The following is a 20,613-nucleotide window of genomic DNA, read 5'->3' as shown; positions in this document are numbered from 1 at the left end:
CTACTGCACGCCTTCAAATCTCTGACGCAAAATGCCAATATCCAATCAGAATTTAGCTGTCGTGTCCATGGGTTGAAAGGTGACTACGGCTCACAGCAATGCCCAAAAAGAGTGAAGACGTTAAAATACAAATAGTTAAAGCTAACGGTTCCAAATCTGTTTTTCAGCTGGTGAGTATGCATTTCGATCATTCACATCGCTGAAGATCCAGTTCATTATGGTGGTCTTGTTATCACCGTATTGATTATCTTGCTAAACTAACGGATGATCTTGAAAACAAAATAGATTTGTCTAAAGGTGCACTCTCATAGTATAATTAACGGTAGCCAGCCATGTGTCTGTGTCTACAACATCACTAGCTAATTTGCATACCGAACTGTACATAGAATAACATATCACTGAAACAATTGCAATTCCATTTTTTCAATCTTCTCATTCTTCTGCTATCTATGTGTTTCCAAAAATGTACATATGGGTTCATAGATGGAGCTCTCTCTCTCTCTCTCTCTCTCTCTCTCTCTCTCTCTCTCTCTCTCTCTCTCTCTCTCTCTCTCTCTCTCTCTCTCTCTCTCTCTCTCTCTCTCTCTCTCTCTCTCAGCTGGTCTGTCTGGCTGTCTGTGTAGTTACTGTACAGCCCAGAATGGTGTTAAGAAAAAGTGGCAGGAGGAGCGTGGTGTGGGGCTGGCTACTCCTGGTCTCTTGCTTTCTGCTGTCTGTCAGTTCAAATGAGCAGGCAGCCCACGAACACCCACCGGAGATTCACCATCCTAACCTGCACCTGGACAAGAACATGGTCCATGACAGAGAGTGAGTACTGGGTCGTGTTCATTAGGGTACACTGCTCCAAAATGCTTTGCAACAGAACAAAAGCAAACATTTCTTATTGGACAAGTACAGGTACCTTCCTTTTTCTCTCGGTTTCTGAGCATTTTCTTCCATTCTGTGTCTAAAGAACAGGCCACATAAATGTGAATGGGTAGAACAATTAACTTTGATAACTTTTGTTTGCAATACTATTGCCTGCCAAAAGAACGTTAGGAGCCAAATTCTGTTTACAAAACATTAGGAACACCTGCTCTTTCCATGACAGACTGACCAGGTGAATCCAGGTGAAAGCTATGATTGATCCCTTATTGATGTCACCTGTTAAATCCACTTCAATCAGTGTAGATGAAGGGGAGGAGACAGATTAAAGAAGGATTTTTAAGCCTTGAGACATGGATTGTGTATGTGTGCCATTCAGAGGGTGAATGGGCAAGACAAAATATTGAAGCGCCTTTGAACGGGGTATGGTAGTAGGTCCCAGGTGCACCGGTTTGAGTGTGTCAAGAACTGCAACGCTGCTGGGTTTTTCACACTCAACAGTTTACCCTGTGTGTCAAGAATGGTCCACCACCCAAAAGACATCCAGTGACAGGTAGCCTGGCGGGTAGGAGCATTGGGCCAGTAACGGAAAGGTTGCTGGATCGAATCCCCAAGCTGACAAGGTAAAAAATCAGTCGTTCTGCCCCTGAGCAAGGCAGTTAACCTACTGTTCCCCGGGCGCCGATATCGATTAAGGCAGCCCCCTGCACCGCTCTGATTCAGAGGGGTTGGGTTAAATGCAGAAGACACATTTCAGTTGAATTCATTCAGTTGTACAACTGACAAGGCATCCCCCTTTCCCAACATTACATTTACGTCATTTAGCAGACGCTCTTATCCAGAGCGACTTACATTTTTCTTTTCTTTTTTCTCCATACTGGCCCCCCGTGGGAATCAAACCCACAACCCTGGCGTTGCAAACACCATGCTCTACCAACTGAGCTACATCCCTGCCAGCCATTCCCTCCCCTACCCTGGACAAATTGTGCGCCACCCCATGGGTCTCCCGGTCGCGGCCGGCTACGACAGAGCCTGGATTCGAACCAGGATCTCCAGGACCGCCTTAGACCACTGCGCCACTCGGGAGATAACATGACACGACTGTGGGAAGCATTGTAGTCAACATGGGCCAGCATCCCTGTGGAACACTTTCGACACCTTGTACTCCCTGCTCTGACAAATTTAGGCTGTTCTGAGGGCAAAGGGGGGTGCAACTAAATATTAGGAAGGTGTTCCAAATGTTTTGTATACTGAACAAAAATGTAACCCCACTGCCACAATGGGGCACTCTGTTGACATCAGCAAATCGTTCGCCCACACGACGCCATACACGTGGTCTGCGGTTGTGAGGCCGGTTGGAGGTATTGCCAAATTCGATAAAATGACTTGAGGTGGCTTATGGTAGAGAATTTAACATTCAATTCTCTGGCAACAACTCTGGTGGACATTCCTGCAATCAGCATGCCAATTGCAAGCTCCCTCAAAACATGAGACATTTGTGGCATTGTGTTGTGACAAAACTGCACATTTTAGAGTGGCCTTTTATTGTCCTCAGCACAAGGTGCACCTGTGTAATGATCATGCTGTTTAATCAGCTTCTTGATATTCCACACTTGTCAGGTGGATGGATTATCTTGGCAAAGGAGAAATGCTCACTAACAGGGATGTAAACTAATTTGTGCACAACATGGTTGAGAAGTTTTTGTGCATATGGAACATTTCTGGGATCTTTTATTTCAGCTCATTAAACATGGGACTAACACTTTACATGTTGCATTTTATATTTTTGTTCTATATACAGTACCAGTCAAAAGTTGTACATTGTAGAATAATAGTGAAGACATCAAAACAATATAAAATAACACATATAGAATCATGTAGTAACCAAAAAAGTGTTAAACAAATATCTTTGTTTCTTCAAAGTAGCCACCCTTTGCCTTGATGACAGCTTTGCACACTCTTGGCATTCTCTCAACCAGCTTCATGAGGTAGTCACCTGGAATGCATTTCAATTAACAGGTGTGCCTTGTTAAAAGTTAATTTGTGGGATTTCTTTCCTTCTTAATGCATTTGAGCCAATCAGTTGTGTTGTGACAAGTTAGGGGTGGTATACAGAAGACCAAGTCCATATTATGGCAAGAACAGCTCAAATAAGCAAAGAGAAACGACAGTCCATCATTACTTTAAGACATGAAGGTCAATCAATCCAGAACATTTCAAGAACTTTGAAACTTTATTCAAGTGCAGTCGAAAAAAACATCAAGCACTATGATGAAACTGGCTCTCATGAGGACCGCCACAGGCCTTCATGGTCGAATTTCTGCAAAGAAACCACTACTAAAGGACAATAATAAGAAGAAGAGACTTGCTTGGGCCAAGAAACACAACCAATGGACATTAGACTGGTGGAAATCTGTCCTTTGGTCTGATGAGTCAAAATTTGAGATTTTTGGTTCCAACCGCCATGTCTTTGTGAGACGCAGAGTACAGTCGTGGTCAAAAGTTTTGAGAATGACACAAGTATTGGTCTTCACAAAGTTTGCTGCTTCAGTGTTTCTAGATATTTTTGTCAGATGTTACTATGGTATACTGAAGTATAATTACAAGCATTCCATATGTGTCAGGCTTTTATTGACAATTACATTAAGTTTATGCAAAGAGTCAATATTTGCAGTGTTGACCCTTCTTTTTCAAGAACTCTGCAATCCGCCCTGGCATGCTGTCAATTAACTTCTGGGCCACATCCTGACTGATGGCAGCCCATTCTTGCATAATCAATGCTTGGAGTTTGTTAGAATTTGTGGGTTTTTGTTTGTCCACCCGCCTCTTGAGGATTGACCACAAATTCTCAATGGGATTAAGGTCTGGGGAGTTTCCTGTGCATGGACCCAACATTTCTATGTTTTGTTCCCCGAGCCACTTAGTTATCACTTTTGCCTTATGGCAAGGTGCTCCATCATGCTGGAAAAGGCATTGTTCGTCACCAAACTGTTCTTGGATGGTTGGGAGAAGTTGCTCTCGGAGGATGTGTTGGTATCATTCTTTATTCATGGCTGTGTTCTTAGGCAAAATTGTGAGTGAGCCCTCTCCCTTGGCTGAGAAGCAACCCCACACATGAATGGTCTCAGGATGCTTTACTGTTGGCATGACACAGGACTGATGGTAGCGCTCACCTTATCTTCTCCGGACAAGCTTTTTTCTGAATGCCCCAAACAATCGGAAAGGGGATTCATGAGAGAAAATGACTTTACCCCAGTCCTCAGCAGTCCAATCCCTGTACCTTTAGCAGAATATCAGTCTGTCCCTGATGTTTTTCCTGGAGAGAAGTGGCTTCCTCGCTGCCCTTCTTGACACCAGGCCATCCTCCAAAAGTCTTTGCCTCACTGTGCGTGCAGATGCACTCACACCTGCCTGCTGCCATTCCTGAGCAAGCTCTGCAATGGTGTTGCCCCGATCCCGCAGCTGAATCAACTTTAGGAGACGGTCCTGGCGCTTGCTGGACCTTTTTGGGCGCCCTGAAGCCTTCTTCACAACAATTGAACCTCTCTCCTTGAAGTTCTTGATGATCCGATAAATAGTTGATTTAGGTGCAATCTTACCAGCAGCAATATCCTTGCCTGTGAAGCAGGCAGTAGTCCCCTGTAGCTCAGTTGGTAGAGCATGGTGCTTGCAACGCCAGGGTTGTGGGTTTGTTTCCCATGGGGGGCCAGTATGAAAATGTATGCACTCACTAACTGTAAGTTGCTTTGGATAAGAGCGTCTGCTAAATTACTAAAATGTAAGCCTTTTTGTGCAAAGCAATGATGAAGGCACGTGTTTCCTTGCAGGTAACCATGGTTAACAGAGGAAGAACAATGATTTCAAGCACCACCCTCCTTTTAAAGCTTCCAGTCTGTTATTATAACTCAATCAGCATGACAGAGTGATCTGCAGCCTTGTCCTCGTCAACACTCTCACCTGTGTTAACGAGAGAATCACTGACATGATGTCAGCTAGTCCTTTTGTGGCAGGGCTGAAATGCAGTGGAAATGTTTTTTGGGGATTAAGTTCATTTTCATGGCAAATCTGATCACTCTTCATAACATTCTGGAGTATATGCAAATTGCCATCATAAAAACTGAGGCAGCAGACTTTGTGAAAATTAATATTTGTGTAATTAGCTTAGTGGTTAAGAGCGTTGTGCCAGTAACCGAAAGGTCGCTGGTTCTAATCCCCGAGCTGACTAGGTGAAAAATCTGTCAATGTGCCCTTGAGCAAGGCACTTAACCCTAATTGCTCCTGTAAGTCGCTCTGGATAAGAGCGTCTGCTAAATGATTAAAATGTAAATGTAAATGTAATTCTCAAAACTTTTGACCACGACTGTAGGTGAACGTATGACCTCTGCATGTGTGGGTCCCACCGTGAAGCATGGAGGAGGAGGTGTGATGGTGTGGGGGTGCTTTGCTGGTGACGCTGTCAGTGATTTATTTAGAATTCAAGGGACAATTAACCAGCATGGCTTCCACATCATTCTGCAGCGATACGCGTTTAGTGGAACTTTTTTTTTTTTTTTTCAACAGGACAGTGACCTAAAACATACCTCTAGGCTGTGTAAGGGCTATTTGACCAAGAAGGAGAGTGATGGAGTGCTGCATCAGATGACCTGGCCTCCACAATTACCCGACCTCAACCCAATTGAGATGGTTTGGGATGAGTTGGACCGCAGAGTGAAGGAAAAGCAGCCAACAAGTGCTCAGCATATGTGGGAACTCCTTTAAGACTGTTGGAAAATAATTCCAGGTGAAGCTGGTTGAGAGAATGGCAAGAGTGTGCAAAGCTGTCATCAAGGCAAAGGGTGGCTACTTTGAAGAATCTCAAATATATTTTGATTTGTTTAACACTTTTTTTGGTTACTACATGATTCCATATGTGTTATTTCATAGTTTTGATGTCTTCACTATTATTCTACAATGTAGAAAATAGTTGAAATAAAGAAAAACCCTTGAATGAGTAGGTGTCCAAACTTTTGACTGGTACTGTATATCCAAATGTATGTGGACACCAAATTAGTGGATTTGGCTTTTTCAGCCACACCCGTTCCTGACAGGTGTATAAAATCGAGCACACAGCCATGCAATCTCCATTGACAAATATTGGCAGTAGAATGGTCCGTACTGAAGAGCTCAGTGACTTTCAACGTGGCACCGTCATAGGATACCACCTTTCCAACAAGTCAGTTCGTAAAATTTCTGCCCTGCTAGAGCTATTCTGAAGTGGAAACGTCTAGGAGCAGCAAAGGCTCAGCCGGGAAGTGGTAGCCCACACAAACTCACAGAACGGGACCGGCGAGTGCTGAAGCGCGTAGAGCGTAAAAAATCGCCTGTCCTCGGTTGCAACACTCACTACCGAGTTCCAAACTGCCTCTGGAAGCAACATCCACACAATAACTGTTCGTCGGGAGCTTCATGAAATAGGTTTCCATGGCCGAGCAGCCACACACAAGCCTAAGATCACAATGCCAGGCGTCGGCTGAAGTGGTGTAAATCTCGACACCATTGGACTCTGGAGCAGTGGAAACACGTTCTCTGGAGTGATGACTCACGCTTCACCATCTGGCAGTCTGATGGAAGAATCTGGGTTTGGCGGATGCCAGGAGAACGCTACCTGCCCCAATGCAAAATGCCAACTGTGAAGTTTGGTGGAGGAGGAATAATGGTTTTGGGCTGTTTTTCATGGTTTGGGCTAGGCCCCTTAGTTCCAGTGAAGGGAAGTAACGCTACAGCATTAAATTACATTCTAGACGATTCTGTGCTTCCAACTTTGTGGCAACAGTTTGGGGAAGGCCTTTTCCTGTTTCAGCATGACAATGCCCCTGTGCACAAAGCGAGGTCCATACAGAAATGGTTTGTTGAGATCGGTGTGGAAGAACTTGACTGGCCTGCGCAGAGCCCTGACCTCAACCCCATCGAACACCTTTGGGATGAATTGGATTGCCGACTGTGAGCCAGGCCTAATCGCCCAACATCAGCAAGTCCCGGCAGCAATGTTCTTTCTAGTGGAAAGCCTTCCCAAAAGAGTGGAGGCTGTTATAGCAGCAAAGGGGGGACCAACTCCATATTAATGCCCACCATTTTGGAATGAGATGTTCGACAAGCAGCTGTCCACATACTTATGGCCATGTACTGTATATTATCCAAACAGCTCACTACGGCACCGAACCCCTGAGCTCAAACAGTCTCTCAGCCGAAGTCTCCCAGACGCTTGAATTAAAGCTTTACCTACCATTTGGCTGACAGTATATGACATGGTTAATGCACTGACCAGTGTCTCTCCTATGTCCTCTCTGTATAAGACACATCATGGAGCATCTGGAAGGTGTGATTGACAAGCCGGAGTCAGATATGTTGCCGCAGGAGCTACAGTTACACTACTTTAAGATGCATGACTATGATGGCAACAACTTACTGGATGGGCTGGAGTTGGCCACAGCCATCACTCATGTACACAAAGAGGTATGTGTAATTACAAATGATATTAACAGCCAATGATGCCATGTATGCATTTTATTCATCTATGCGCACACACACACACTCATGCATGTGTGTTTTTCCACCTTTCTGTAGGAAAGAGGAGAGGAAAGCCAGCCTATGAAAGAGGAAGACCTCATAAGCCTTATAGATGACGTTCTAAGGGACGATGACAAAAACAACGACGGGTACATAGACTACGCCGAGTTTGCCAAGTCCCTGGAGTAGAGGCGAGACGCTGCCTAACTGCTGAGGTCTGGCTCAGTGCACTGCCCACAACCACAACACTTTCCATCTCAAAGCAAAATATATTGTTTTAATTTACCTGTCACACTCTCTGTGGTGCTATCACTATCCTTTACCTATCCAGACAGCATACCAGGTGTGGACAAACTTTTTGTCTCGAGGGCCACATCGGGATTTTGAAATTCAACGGAGGGACGCACAGATTTTCTTTTGACCGATTGGTTTGTCAAAATCAATTTTCGGGCCAGTAAAAGGGCAGTAATTTGAAAATATATAGCACCATTATAATTTCTACATACTTTCTATCTCGTTTTAGACGTTCAAGTGTGGCCTGGTGTTTTATTTTACCCGAAATAATCCCCCCTCCCCCCTGAGAAAGAGAGAGAGAGTTAGAGAGATGTGTATATACAGTGCCTTGCAAAAGTATTAATCTCCCTTGGCATTTTTCCTATTTTGTTGCATTGCAACCTGTAATTTAAATGGATTTTTATTTGGATTTCATGTAATGGACGTACACAAAATAGTCCAAATTGGTGAAGTGAAAAAAAAAAAAAAAAAACTTGTTTCAAAAAATTCTAAAACATAAATAACGGAAAAGTGGTGCGTGCATATGTACTCACCCCCGTTGCTATGAAGCCCCTAAATAACATCTGGTGCAACCAATTACCTTCAGAAGTCATATAATTAGTTAGATTGCACACAGGTGGACTATTTAAGTGTCACATGATCTGTCGCATGAGCTCAGTGTATATATACACCTGTTCTGAAAGGTCCCAGAGTCTGCAACACCACTAAGCAAGGGGCACCACCAAGCAAGTGGCACCATGAAGACCAAGGAGCTCTCCAAACAGGTCAGGGACAAAGTTGTGGAGAAGTACAGATCAGGGTTGGGTTATAAAAAAATATCTGAAACTTTGAACATCCCACGGAGCACCATTTAAATCCATTATTAAAAAATGGAAAGAATATGGCACCACAACAAACCTGCAAAGAGAGGGCCGCACACCAAAACTCACGGACCAGGCAAGGAGGGCATTAATCAGAGAGGCAACAAAGAGACCAAAGATAACCCTGAAGGAGCTGCAAAGTTCCACAGCGGAGATTGAAGTATCTGTCCATAGGACCACTTTAAGCCGTACACTCCACAGAGCTGGGCTTTATGGAAGAGTGGCCAGAAAAAAGCCATTGCTTAAAGAAAAAATAAGCAAACATGTTTGGTGTTTGCCAAAAGGCATGTGGGAGACTCCCCAAACATATGGAAGAAGGTACTCTGGTCAGATGAGACTAAAATTGAGCTTTTTGGCCATCAAGGAAAACGCTATGTATGGCGCAAACCCAACACCTCTCATCACCCCGAGAACACCATCCCCACAGTGAAACATGGTGGTGGCAGCATCATGCTGTGGGGGTGTTTTTCATCGGCAGAGACTGGGAAACTGGTCAGAATTGAAGGAATGATGGATGGCGCTAAATACAGGGACATTCTTGAAGGAAACCTGTTTCAGTCTTCCAGAGATTTGAGACTGGGACGGAGGTTCACCTTCCAGCAGGACAATGACCCTAAGCATACTGCTAAAGCAACACTCGAGTGGTTTAAGGGGAAACATTTAAATGTCTTGGAATGGCCTAGTCAAAGCCCAGGCCTCAATCCAATTGAGAATCTGTGGTATGACTTAAAGATTGCTGTACACCAGCGGAACCCATCCAACTTGAAGGAGCTGGAGCAGTTTTGCCTTGAAGCATGGGCATAAATCCCAGTGGCTAGATGTGCCAAGCTTATAGAGACATACCCCAAGAGACTTGCAGCTGTAATTGCTGCAAAAGGTGGCTCTACAAAGTATTGACTTTTTGGGGGGTGAATAGTTATGCACGCTCAAGTTCTGTTTTTTTGTCTTGTTTGTTTCACAATAAAAAATATTTTGCATCTTCAAAGTGGTAGGCATGTTGTGTAAATCAAATGATACAATTCTCCAAAAATCCATTTTAATTCCAGGTTGTAAGGCAACAAAATAGGAAAAATGCCAAGGGGGGTGAATACTTTTGCAAGCCACTGTATATGACACACACAGTACCAGTCAAAATGTTTGACACATCTACTCAATTTTCTACATTGTACAATAATGGTGAAGACATCAAAACTATGAAATCACACATGGAATCATGTAGTAACCAAATAAGTGTTAAACAAATAAAAATATATTTTAGATTTTAGATTCTTCAAAGTAGCCACCCTTTGCCTTGATGACAGCTTTGCACACACTCTTGGCATTCTCTCAACCAGCTTCACTTGGAATGCTTCAGAATGCAACAGTCTTGAAGGAGTTCCCACATATGCTGAGCACTTGTTGGCTGCTTTTCCTTCACTCTGCGGTCCAACTCATCCCAAACCATCTAAATTGGGTTGAGATCGGGTGATTGTGGAGGCCAGGTCATCTCTCCTTCTTGGTCAAATAGCCCTTAGACAGCCTGGAGGTGTGTTAGGTCATTGTCCTGTTGAAAAACAAATGATAGTCCCACTAAGCGCAAACCAGATGGGATGGCGTAACGCTGCAGAATGCCGTGGTAGCCATGCTGGTTAAGTGTGCCTTGAATTCTAAATAAACCACTGACAGTGTCATAAGCAAAGCACCATCACACCTCCTCCTCCGTGCTTCACGGTGGGAACCACACATGCGGATATCATCCGTTCACCCACACTGTGTCTCACAAAGCCACGGCTGTTGGAACCAAAAATCTTCAATTTGGACTCCAGACCTAAGGACAAATTTCCACCGGTCTAATGTCCATTGCTCGTGTTTCTTGGCCCAAGCAGGTCTCTTCTTATTATTGGTGTCCTTTAGTAGTGGTAATTTGACAATGAAAGCCTGATTCACACAGTCCCCTCTGAACAGTTGATGTTGTGATGTGTCTGTGACTTGAACTCTGAAGCATTTATTTGGGCTGCAATTTCTAAGACTGGTAACTCTAATGAACTTATCCTCTGCAGCGGAGGTAACTCTTCCATTCCTGTGGCGGTCCTCATGAGAGCCAGTTTCATTATAGCGCTTGATGGTTTTTGCGACTGCACTTGAAGAAACTTTAAAAGTTCTTAATGTTCCGTATTGACTGACCTTCATGTCTTGAAGTAATGATGGACTGTCGTTTCTCTTTGCTTATTTGAGCTGTTCTTGCCATAATATGGACTTGGTCTTTTACCAAATAGGGATATCCTCTGTATACCCACTCTACCTGTCACAACACAACTGATCGGCTCAAACGCATTAAGAAGGAAAGAAATTCCACAAATTAACTTTTAAGAAGGCACACCTGTTAATTGAAATGCATTCCAGGTGACTACCTCATGAAGCTGGTTGAGAGAATGCCAAGTGTGCAAAGCTGTCATCAAGGCAAAGGGTGGCTATTTGAAGAATCTCAAATATAAAATATATTTTGATTTGTTTACAGTTTTTTTTCAAGTGCTTAAGCACAATTTTGAAAACAGGGCCCAGTTTTTCAAACCCCTTCACACAATTAGCACAACACCTCAGATCATTTGCAAAATGGAACACTTTTGTCAAAACTATACAATGTCTTATAAAAACCTTATTTTGTTGTCATAACATAAACCCAACCATCATATGGTCTGATTCTGTTTGAATCAGTTAAACACTCCTGTGCTCAACATAAAACACTTTTAGCATTTACACAGAGAAAGTGTAAAAATAAATTAACCAACACCACATGACACCAATTGTGCAGACTAATGAAAATATTTATTTATTTTCATGTACTCAAGTCAGTCAATACTGAACATTTCAACAAAACATTTTCCAGTTTTCATACAGTATTACTGAACGTACCGTTTATACTGTAAGCTTACAGTAATACTGTAACAAATTACATATCCAGTTCAGTACCGAATAAAAAAGAAAAATAACCTAAACATCTCTCCGCCTAGCTGGATCTGGCCACAGGGACTCGTCAACATCACAGGCTATATTTTCATTTGCAAGGCAACGTGGGAAGAGTCTTTTGGAGTGACGAATCCACCCTTGTATGGATGCTGCTTCAATTTGATCATATGCTTCCACCATAGTTTGAATGAGGGCCATCTGGACATAGGGCCGGAGATCATAAACCTTCCACCGCCATGCTGAGCAGAACTCCTCGATGGGGTTTAGGAAGGGGGAGTATGGTGGAAGGTATTGAACTGTAAATTGTGGGTGTTGATGAAACCAGTTTTGGACCAGAGCAGAACGATTGAAAGCTACATTGTCCCAGACGACAATGTATTGCATCTGGTCCCTTTGGTTTGCTGCTGTGATAATATTGTGTAATCTGTCTAAAAATGTAAGAATGAGGTCAGTGTTGTAAGGACCCAAGTTGGAATGGCGGTGGAGGACCCTATTCTGTGTAATGGCAGCACAAAGGGTAATGTTACCCCCACGTTGCCCTGGTACATTGACAATAGCCCTGTGGCCAATGATGTTTCTTCCCCTTCTTCTCACTGTTGTCAGGTTAAATCCAGCCTCATCAATATATATCAACTCATGCGGGACTTCCTCCGCATCCATTTGCAAAACTCTGAAATACAGCAAAAGATCACATTGTGTAGATCAATTTACTATAGGTCTGTTATACAGTAAAATTACATGTACAGTATAAAGGTTATGTGTGCAGTACACAATACTACAGTCAGTGAACAAAACATTCCACCACATATTCACGCCGCAGGCCTTTCACCCGGTCTGAATTTCTTTCAAATGGCACTTTATACAGTTGTTTCATCAGAACTTGATGTTTTTTTAAGGATACGGGCTATTGTTGACAGAAAGACCTGTTGGACATTATTGAAAATTCGGTGATCATTGACAATATGGGCTTGAATTTCTCTAAGTCTGATTGCATTATTGGCCAAAACGAGGTTTATGATCTCTCTCTCTTGCTCCTGTGTGAATATGGGGCCCCTCCCTCCTTGGTGTTCTCGACGTTCAAACCTATGTTGGCCAAACAAAATACATGTAGCTTACTGTAAAATGATACAGGAATAGATACCAAAACTGTTGATATAGTACATGCAGTAAGCTACAGTGGGGAAAAAAAGTATTTAGTCAGCCACCAATTGTGCAAGTTCTCCCACTTAAAAAGATGAGAGAGGCCTGTCATTTTCATCATAGGTACACATCAACTATGACAGACAAATTGAGAAAAAAAAATCCAGAAAATCACATTGTAGGATTTTTAATGAATTTATTTGCAAATTATGGTGGAAAATAAGTATTTGGTCACCTACAAACAAGCAAGATTTCTGGCTCTCACAGACCTGTAACTTCTTCTTTAAGAGGCTCCTCTGTCCTCCACTCGTTACCTGTATTAATGGCACCTGTTTGAACTTGTTATCAGTATAAAAGACACCTGTCCACAACCTCAAACAGTCACACTCCAAACTCCACTATGGTCAAGACCAAAGAGCTGTCAAAGGACACCAGAAACAAAATTGTAGACCTGCACCAGGCTGGGAAGACTGAATCTGCAATAGGTAAGCAGCTTGGTTTGAAGAAATCAACTGTGGGAGCAATTATTAGGAAATGGAAGACATACAAGACCACTGATAAACTCCCTCGATCTGGGGCTCCACGCAAGATCTCACCCCGTGGGGTCAAAATGATCACAAGAACGGTGAGCAAAAATCCCAGAACCACACGGGGGGACCTAGTGAATGACCTGCAGAGAGCTGGGACCAAAGTAACAAAGCCTACCATCAGTAACACACTACTCCGCCAGGGACTCAAATCCTGCATTGCCAGACGTGTCCCCCCTGCTTAAGCCAGTACATGTCCAGGCCCGTCTGAAGTTTGCTAGAGTGCATTTGGATGATCCAGAAGAGGATTGGGAGAATGTCATATGGTCAGATGAAACCAAAATATAACTTTTTGGTAAAAACTCAACTCATCGTGTTTGGAGGACAAAGAATGCTGAGTTGCATCCAAAGAACACCATACCTACTGTGAAGCATGGGGGTGGAAACTTCATGCTTTGGGGCTGTTTTTTCTGCAAAGGGACCAGGACGACTGATCCGTGTAAAGGAAAGAATGAATGGGGCCATGTATCGTGAGATTTTGAGTGAAAACCTCCTTCCATCAGCAAGGGCATTGAAGATGAAACGTGGCTGGGTCTTTTAGCATGACAATGATCGCAAACACACCTCCCGGGCAACGAAGGAGTGGCTTCGTAAGAAGCATTTCAAGGTCCTGGAGTGGCCTAGCCAGTCTCCAGATCTCAACCCCATAGAAAATCTTTGGAGGGAGTTAAAAGTCCGTGTTGCCCAGCGACAGCCCCAAAACATCACTGCTCTAGAGGAGATCTGCATGGAGGAATGGGCCAAAATACCAGCAACAGTGTGTGAAAACCTTGTGAAGACTTACAGAAAACGTTTGACCTGTGTCATTGCCTACAAGGGGTATATAACAAAGTATTGAGAAACTTTTGTTATTGACCAAATACTTATTTTCCACCATAATTTGCAAATAAATTCATAAAAAATCCTACAATGTGATTTTCTGGATTTTTTTCTTCTCATTTTGTCTGTCATAGTTGACATGTACCTATGATGAAAATTACAGGCCTCTCTCATCTTTTTAAGTGGGAGAACTTGCACAATTGTAGGCTGACTAAATACTTTTTTTCCCCACTGTATGTATTTTCTGTTGACAGAAGATACGTTTCTCACCTGTGCTCTTGACGAAATGTCCGAACTATTGATGCCACCGTGTACCTGCTTAGGTTAGGCTGTACTCTCAGTCCAGCCTCCCTCGTTGTTAGTCCGTGGTTTATAACATGGTCCACAATTGTAGCACGAATATCGTTACACAGATTTGGTTGTCTTCTTCTTTGTGCATGTCCTACCCCTCCTCCAGGTCTCCCTCTCCCTCTGACACCGTCCATTTTTTTTGAAGACAGGTGAACTTACCTGTTGCCTTTTTATAGTGCTTAAACCTGATTGGTGTGTCTACAATTAAGCGCCAGTGTGTGTGCACACCTGGTGGCTGTGTTTAACCAATTGGTTCATGGGTGTGTTCATTTGAAAGCCTTTGCTTTAAATTGCAAGGAAATGACATCATGATACATTTGTGTCAAATGCATACAAGTGTGTTTAGTGTTTTGCAAATCACTGTGTGTAATGTTTTGCAAAAAGTGTGAAGCTGACAATGTGCTTACAGTTGTGCAAATCTAGGCCGGTGTTTTGCTCCCTGAGTGTAAGGTTTTGCTAATTGTGGGAAAGTTTTAATTTTAATGTGTAAGCAATTGAAAAAAACTAAGACTTTTTTGGTTACTACATGATTCCATATGTGTTATTTCAATGTAAAAAATAGTAAAAATAAAGAAAAACCCTTGAATGAGTAGGTGTGTCCAAACTTTTGACTGGTACTGTGTATATATATATATATATATATATATATATCAGTATATTATTAAATTATTACAGAAACTGCCAAATTTGCCTACTGTATGCTAACAACTAAATGAGTTCAGTCATGTTGGAATTTAATATTCACCTAAGAGCTGCTTTGCTGTATGAAATCTAAGATTATGGACCAAAATATCTTATATTTATGCATCCAATCAAGTTAGGCCATTAACGACAACTGCCTGTGGTCCTTAACTTTAAGTGTGGCCTTTTCTATTACTCATAGTGGGAATGTTACGGCTCAGCTGCAGCATACTGTACCACAGAATAAATATGAGAGTGTGGGAATGGCAAAGCAGGTTTGTAGGATTTGTCTGAACACAGAAACAGGCCATGAACAGGGTTGCCTACAGTTGGAACAAAACGGAAGACAGTGTTTTAAAACAGAGAAAGTAATACCTCGGCTAGTCCTATAAGTATGCGCATTCTTCTTTTCAAAATGCTTTCTTCCATTTGTTCGTACTGAATGTGACCCAGGTAACATAAAAGCCACGCGTGGTACAGGTCTGGTTCTGGTCAAACACGGGCAATAACAAATTAGTACTTTTTCTGCTGATCCACACATACATCCCTAACATGGTCTGTTATCTACCTACTTACTCTGCTTACAGCAGGGCTGATACTTGAGATGAACATAATCTGAATGTAATACAGGAGATGTTGTGCTGCGCTTTGTGATTTCTTCTTCACTGGATTCACTTGACTTGCAGCACAGTGAAATCTCTGGGTGATGCCAATACTCAAGGGATAACTTAATTGTACAGATGTGCTATTAGTAGAATGCATGGTTATGTTGCTATAAATGTTAGCTTCCTATTGAAGTGACAATGTTATGTGTAGATACACCACACTTTATTTTTTCCTAATGAGATGCATTGCTTTCAAACAGCAACATATCATTATAAGGTTACCAGGTCTTTATGTTATAAGGCCCAGGTCTATATTCAACCCATTTATAACATTTCCAATACTGAAACATTATTTGTTACAAAATAGTTATTTTAATCATTCAGTGTTGGTTGTTCAGTGAATCCAGTTATTTGACTAGAAATTTGTAATTGAAAGCTATAAAATGACATTAGTAGACAGATGCAACTGTGTTGTCTGTGTAATATGCTTTAATAAACAAATATGAAAGTATTTTCTGATGTCGTTTTATGTTGATTATGTCTCAGTGGCATTCGCACACTTAGTGCATGTTAGTGCAGTTCTCTCTGAGTTAATTGACACCTATTGTACTCACACCTTGCACTTTAAAAGATTGAATGGGATCTTAAGCATTTCGTAACATATTGTAGAAATTGGAATTCGTAACATATATGAATTGCAGAAAAGTAACATCATACGAAATGGATGACGTTGTACACAATTGTGCACAATTTCCGGGGACCAGTTTTGACTCATGAGCGCTATTTTCACAACTACTGGCTGAAATTATACAAAAACTTTCTACACTCTGAAAAGAAAAGGTTCCTGGAGTATCCTTTAGGGGTTCTTCAAATTGAAACTGTGGGGGAACCCCTATATGTTCTTCAATGAACCCCATTTAATGGATCTGCGAAGAAACTTTGGGGTTAATTTTTGTTGTTGTTGTTATTATTAATGATAATAATATGCATAGCAATAACACTATTTTAGTTCTCAGTGTCTTGTGATTTTAGTGGCAAAATAGAATTTAAAAAATCCAAATATGAGGTAAACTCCCAGCACTGCCCCAAGTCCAAGTCCTCTGGCATGTTGATGTTAATGTTGTGTTCTCCGTATCCATAGCCAGAATGATTTTGCAGTGCATGGTGATCGAACAGGTTTCCTGTTATATTCATCAGAGGTGTAGGGAGGGTGAAGTCTGTGAATCCCCAAAAATGTAATTATACAGATTAACAAAACATGCATACAACAGTATTCATACCTTGGTTTTTGTGGTGAATGTGAATGACAAACTGTTTTGATAATAGTTTTCATACACATACCTTGTCCATAATGTAGAGGCCGATGGGATTTTCATTGAAGAGGTAAGGGAGGAGGATGATAAATGCGATCTGCATAACATACCAATACCAACTGACATCCCTTTGTATGCCTCCTCATCTATATCTGCAGACAGACACAAAAGTGAGCAGTTCAGTCATCTGCACCCAATACAGCTAGCCTTCAACATATTGTTATAGCCTACATATTCTTACCTCTTTGTTGATTGATATCCATTGAATTGTGTCCATTTTCTGTTTTAGAAAGATAGATTGTATCATCATAAAACAATATCAATTTAGGTCATACAAGGGATAAACCTTACCTTAAATTGAGATCTTTACATTTTTCAGTAAAGTGCCTTCACCTGCTGTCCTTTCAAATTCAAATCCAAATGTTTCAGTTGGGCAGTTAGGTTCCTGCAAGAACCCCCACCAACTAAGGAGGTTCCTCGATGAACTTTGAGGATCTTAGAAGAACCCTTGTTGAACCCCTAATTTTTAGAGTGTAGCATCACTTTTAACATAAACAAACAAATCACTCCCAATACACACTACTTTATTTACTGTGAAAATACAAAATACATTGTTAGGAGAAAGATAGCATATATTTCAGCCAGTCTATTTAGATTACCCACAAATGTCTCAGTTAGGCTACCTTGAACTTTAAACCTGCTAGTCACAGAACATGTAACATGCAATGCATTCAATGTCAGGTATTCAAGGGGTGAAAGAGTTAAGTCGTTCTCACTAATCTCTAAATTCTTCATGTTCCTTAGTTCCTATCACTGCACAGATACAAAAAGCTGTATTTAAAAAATCTGATCTACAGTGCAATGAATAGGCTGTGTTTTTCGAAGAATTAACAGTTATCTACCTCCTGACATAGAAGTTGCCCTTTCTTTAGTTCCAGTGAGAGGCAGGGTCTAGAGCAGGCATGGAGGTCAGGGAGAACACAGGTGTGGCCAGGTTGTTGGGTGGGGCTCCAATGTTCCGGAGCGGGCTGTACCAGTCCTCATGCTGGCGGGGGGATTGTGGCTGTGGTGGGACTGTAGGGCAGTGACACTGGCTGGCTGAGCTTGTGTGGTGGGAGTGGGAGTAACCACCTTGGGGCAGCATAGAGGGGAACCGGGGGATATGGTGAGCCAGAGAGTGAGGGTAGTACTGACAGGTCATCCCTGTGGACTGAACACACATGCTGCTCAACAGTGCCCTGTGCCCTGGCATCATGCCCATTGGCAAGACCTTTTGAGACGCACGCTCCTGCCTGCGGTATTTGGCACGGCGATTTTGGAACCATACCTGTCAAATACAATAAGAAAAAGTCTTAACCAGCTTGTATTTGAGATTTTACCATTTTATAGGATAATGGATAAGTATGTCATGGCGTTTAATTTGTAAATGAAAACAGTCTGAGTTAGAAATTGCAAGTATTATCAACTCCCCCCCCCCCCACACAGGATAAAAAATGTTTATACAATCCGTGTGGACTGATAAATAGGCCTAGGCCCACTGACCTGTATGCGTGCTTCATTGAGTTTGGTGAGCCGCGCTAGTTCCTCACGGCAGTAGATGTCGGGGTAGTGGTTCTGTCCAAAGGCCATCTCCAGCTGGTCCAGCTGCTTGTGACTGAAGGTGGTGCGATGGCGCCTGCGCGCTGGGGATGGGTAGGCTCTCCCACGCCTGCTGAGGCCTATGGCCATACTGTCAAATGGGCCTTTTCTGGCTGGGCTGCCCACATCTGTAGTCGGGATAAGGATAGGTTGAATGTGTGAGGACTTTGAATGGATGCTGCAAAGGCATTCCCTCTGACTTTAATTAAACTGTACATTTTGGCTGAGTTTCTTGATTATACTCTAGTTCAGGTTTCATGATGTAGGCTGGCCAGGCCTATAGGCCTACTTGTGTTTCACTTTCACCATATAGGAAGTCGCCAAAATTTGTAAGGACCCATTTCACTGAGGACTGTCCTTCAAAAAAGAGGGATTACATGACTTTATCTTTTCCATCAATCTCGGGCAACCTAATAGCCACAAGGCTTTGCTGACCAAATTCAATCTCGTGAGAAAGAGATACCAGAGACGTGGGGATTTGACCAAGATTAAGTTAACAAAAGCTAACAATGACTAATTTGTCAAATTGGTTGACATAGTTGACTGGCTGTTCACATTACACTGGATGGTGAACAGACCGAATGAACAGGGAACTGGCCAAAATAGTATTTTATAGTATTTTATTAGTAACATTTTTGTTTGTATTCTTTCTCAATCTTTTTCATCAAAGTCCAGAAATATAATGGAATTTTACAAAAATTACTTAAATTTTTCAGTCCATTGTCAAAATATTTGAATGAAAACAAGGCTTATTAACTAAAACTACAGCATCAATTCATGATATTTACATTTAATTCAGGCAGATATAAATGAAAGGCCTACGACAATGTATAGTTTGTTATTAATAATATAACTTCATCATACAACAACATTTTGACTGAAAATAAATTTTTGACTGAAAATAAAATGTTGACTGACCTGCGCTGGAGCTGACAGTGGTAATTTCAGAGTACATCTCTGCCCACTTCTGCTGACTCTTGACACCATCCGTGGGTGACTTTCCCTGGGCCATCTTCACGGGTGTGGTCTGTGATGCTACAGTCAGGAGCGCTTGGCATACATTGAGCTAGCTACCTGTTGCTTTTCCAACCGTGTCTAGCCAACATCACATGCCATTCCCACCCACCTCTACCTTTACCTGGCTTTACTCAAGTATCTTTCCGGTCACAAAAGGGCTACAGAATTTACTCAAGACAGATGGAAAGTGGCAAAATGCTCACTGAACAACAAAAATTGAAACATTAAGCTTGTCTATGGAATTGAAACCATTGAAAACTGTTCATTGAAAATGCCTATTACATTTACATTTTTAGTCATTTAGCAGACGTTCTTATCCAGAGCGACTTACAGTTAGTGCATACATTTTCATACTGGCCCCCTGTGGGAAACGAACCCACAACCCTGGCGTTGCAAGCGCCATGCTCTACCAACTGAGCTACACAGGTCCTGTATCCTAATTTATCATGTTTATTCTTGATATGAAATCAAACTACAGATAATGCAGAACTGTATTAATACCATAATACCATGGTCTAACTTGGATTTCAAAAAGGGTGTGTGCATTCATTTCTTTACAATGTTCCTAAAGTGCAAATAGGACATAAAACAAACTGAGTGACATTTGCTGAGTGAAATTGCAATTGTGCCTATGTCCACTAGGAGGCGACACAACCTACAGCATCTGTCCATGAGCGTGTGCTGGGTAGACTGTGCTCCTTACAGAGTAGTCCCTCACCAGCACGCTCTCATGTCCTATTTCGTCTTGATGTACAGTTTGTTTTAATCGCTTTGGTACTATTTTAACAAGTATGTGGTGAATTTTCAAAACTCTTAGTACAAAACTCCAAACTGGTAACACTCTTACATTCAAAACCTTTCATTGTGCATTCATTTTGTTTGTAGATATATATTTTTTTACCTTTATTTAACCAGGTAAGCCAGTTGAGAACAAGTTCTCATTTACAACTGC

At 42.0% G+C, this 20,613-nt stretch overlaps 2 protein-coding genes across 2 annotated transcripts; one reads left to right on the top strand and one right to left on the bottom strand.

The window, feature by feature from the left end:
* Positions 1 to 93: 93 nt before the first annotated feature.
* LOC121582739 (multiple coagulation factor deficiency protein 2 homolog) lies at positions 94 to 8,042 on the top strand. Its single transcript, XM_041898810.1, has 4 exons — positions 94 to 170; positions 599 to 807; positions 7,197 to 7,356; positions 7,468 to 8,042. The coding sequence occupies exons 1-4, from the start codon at positions 99 to 101 to the stop codon at positions 7,597 to 7,599; spliced, it is 573 nt and encodes a 190-aa protein (XP_041754744.1). The 5' UTR covers positions 94 to 98; the 3' UTR covers positions 7,600 to 8,042.
* A 9,569-nt stretch (positions 8,043 to 17,611) lies between these two features.
* Positions 17,612 to 19,874, bottom strand: LOC121582733 (paired mesoderm homeobox protein 2-like). The gene is made up of 3 exons (XM_041898796.1): positions 19,563 to 19,874; positions 18,549 to 18,772; positions 17,612 to 18,333 (listed from the first exon to the last, which is right to left on the bottom strand). The coding sequence occupies exons 1-3, from the start codon at positions 19,654 to 19,656 to the stop codon at positions 17,935 to 17,937; spliced, it is 717 nt and encodes a 238-aa protein (XP_041754730.1). The 5' UTR covers positions 19,657 to 19,874; the 3' UTR covers positions 17,612 to 17,934.
* Between the last annotated feature and the right edge of the window lie 739 nt (positions 19,875 to 20,613).

The sequence above is a fragment of the Coregonus clupeaformis genome, chromosome 1, assembly GCF_020615455.1.
Source record: "Coregonus clupeaformis isolate EN_2021a chromosome 1, ASM2061545v1, whole genome shotgun sequence".
Taxonomy (NCBI): Eukaryota; Metazoa; Chordata; class Actinopteri; order Salmoniformes; family Salmonidae; genus Coregonus; species Coregonus clupeaformis.
This window is presented reverse-complemented; position numbering and strand designations above follow the sequence as displayed.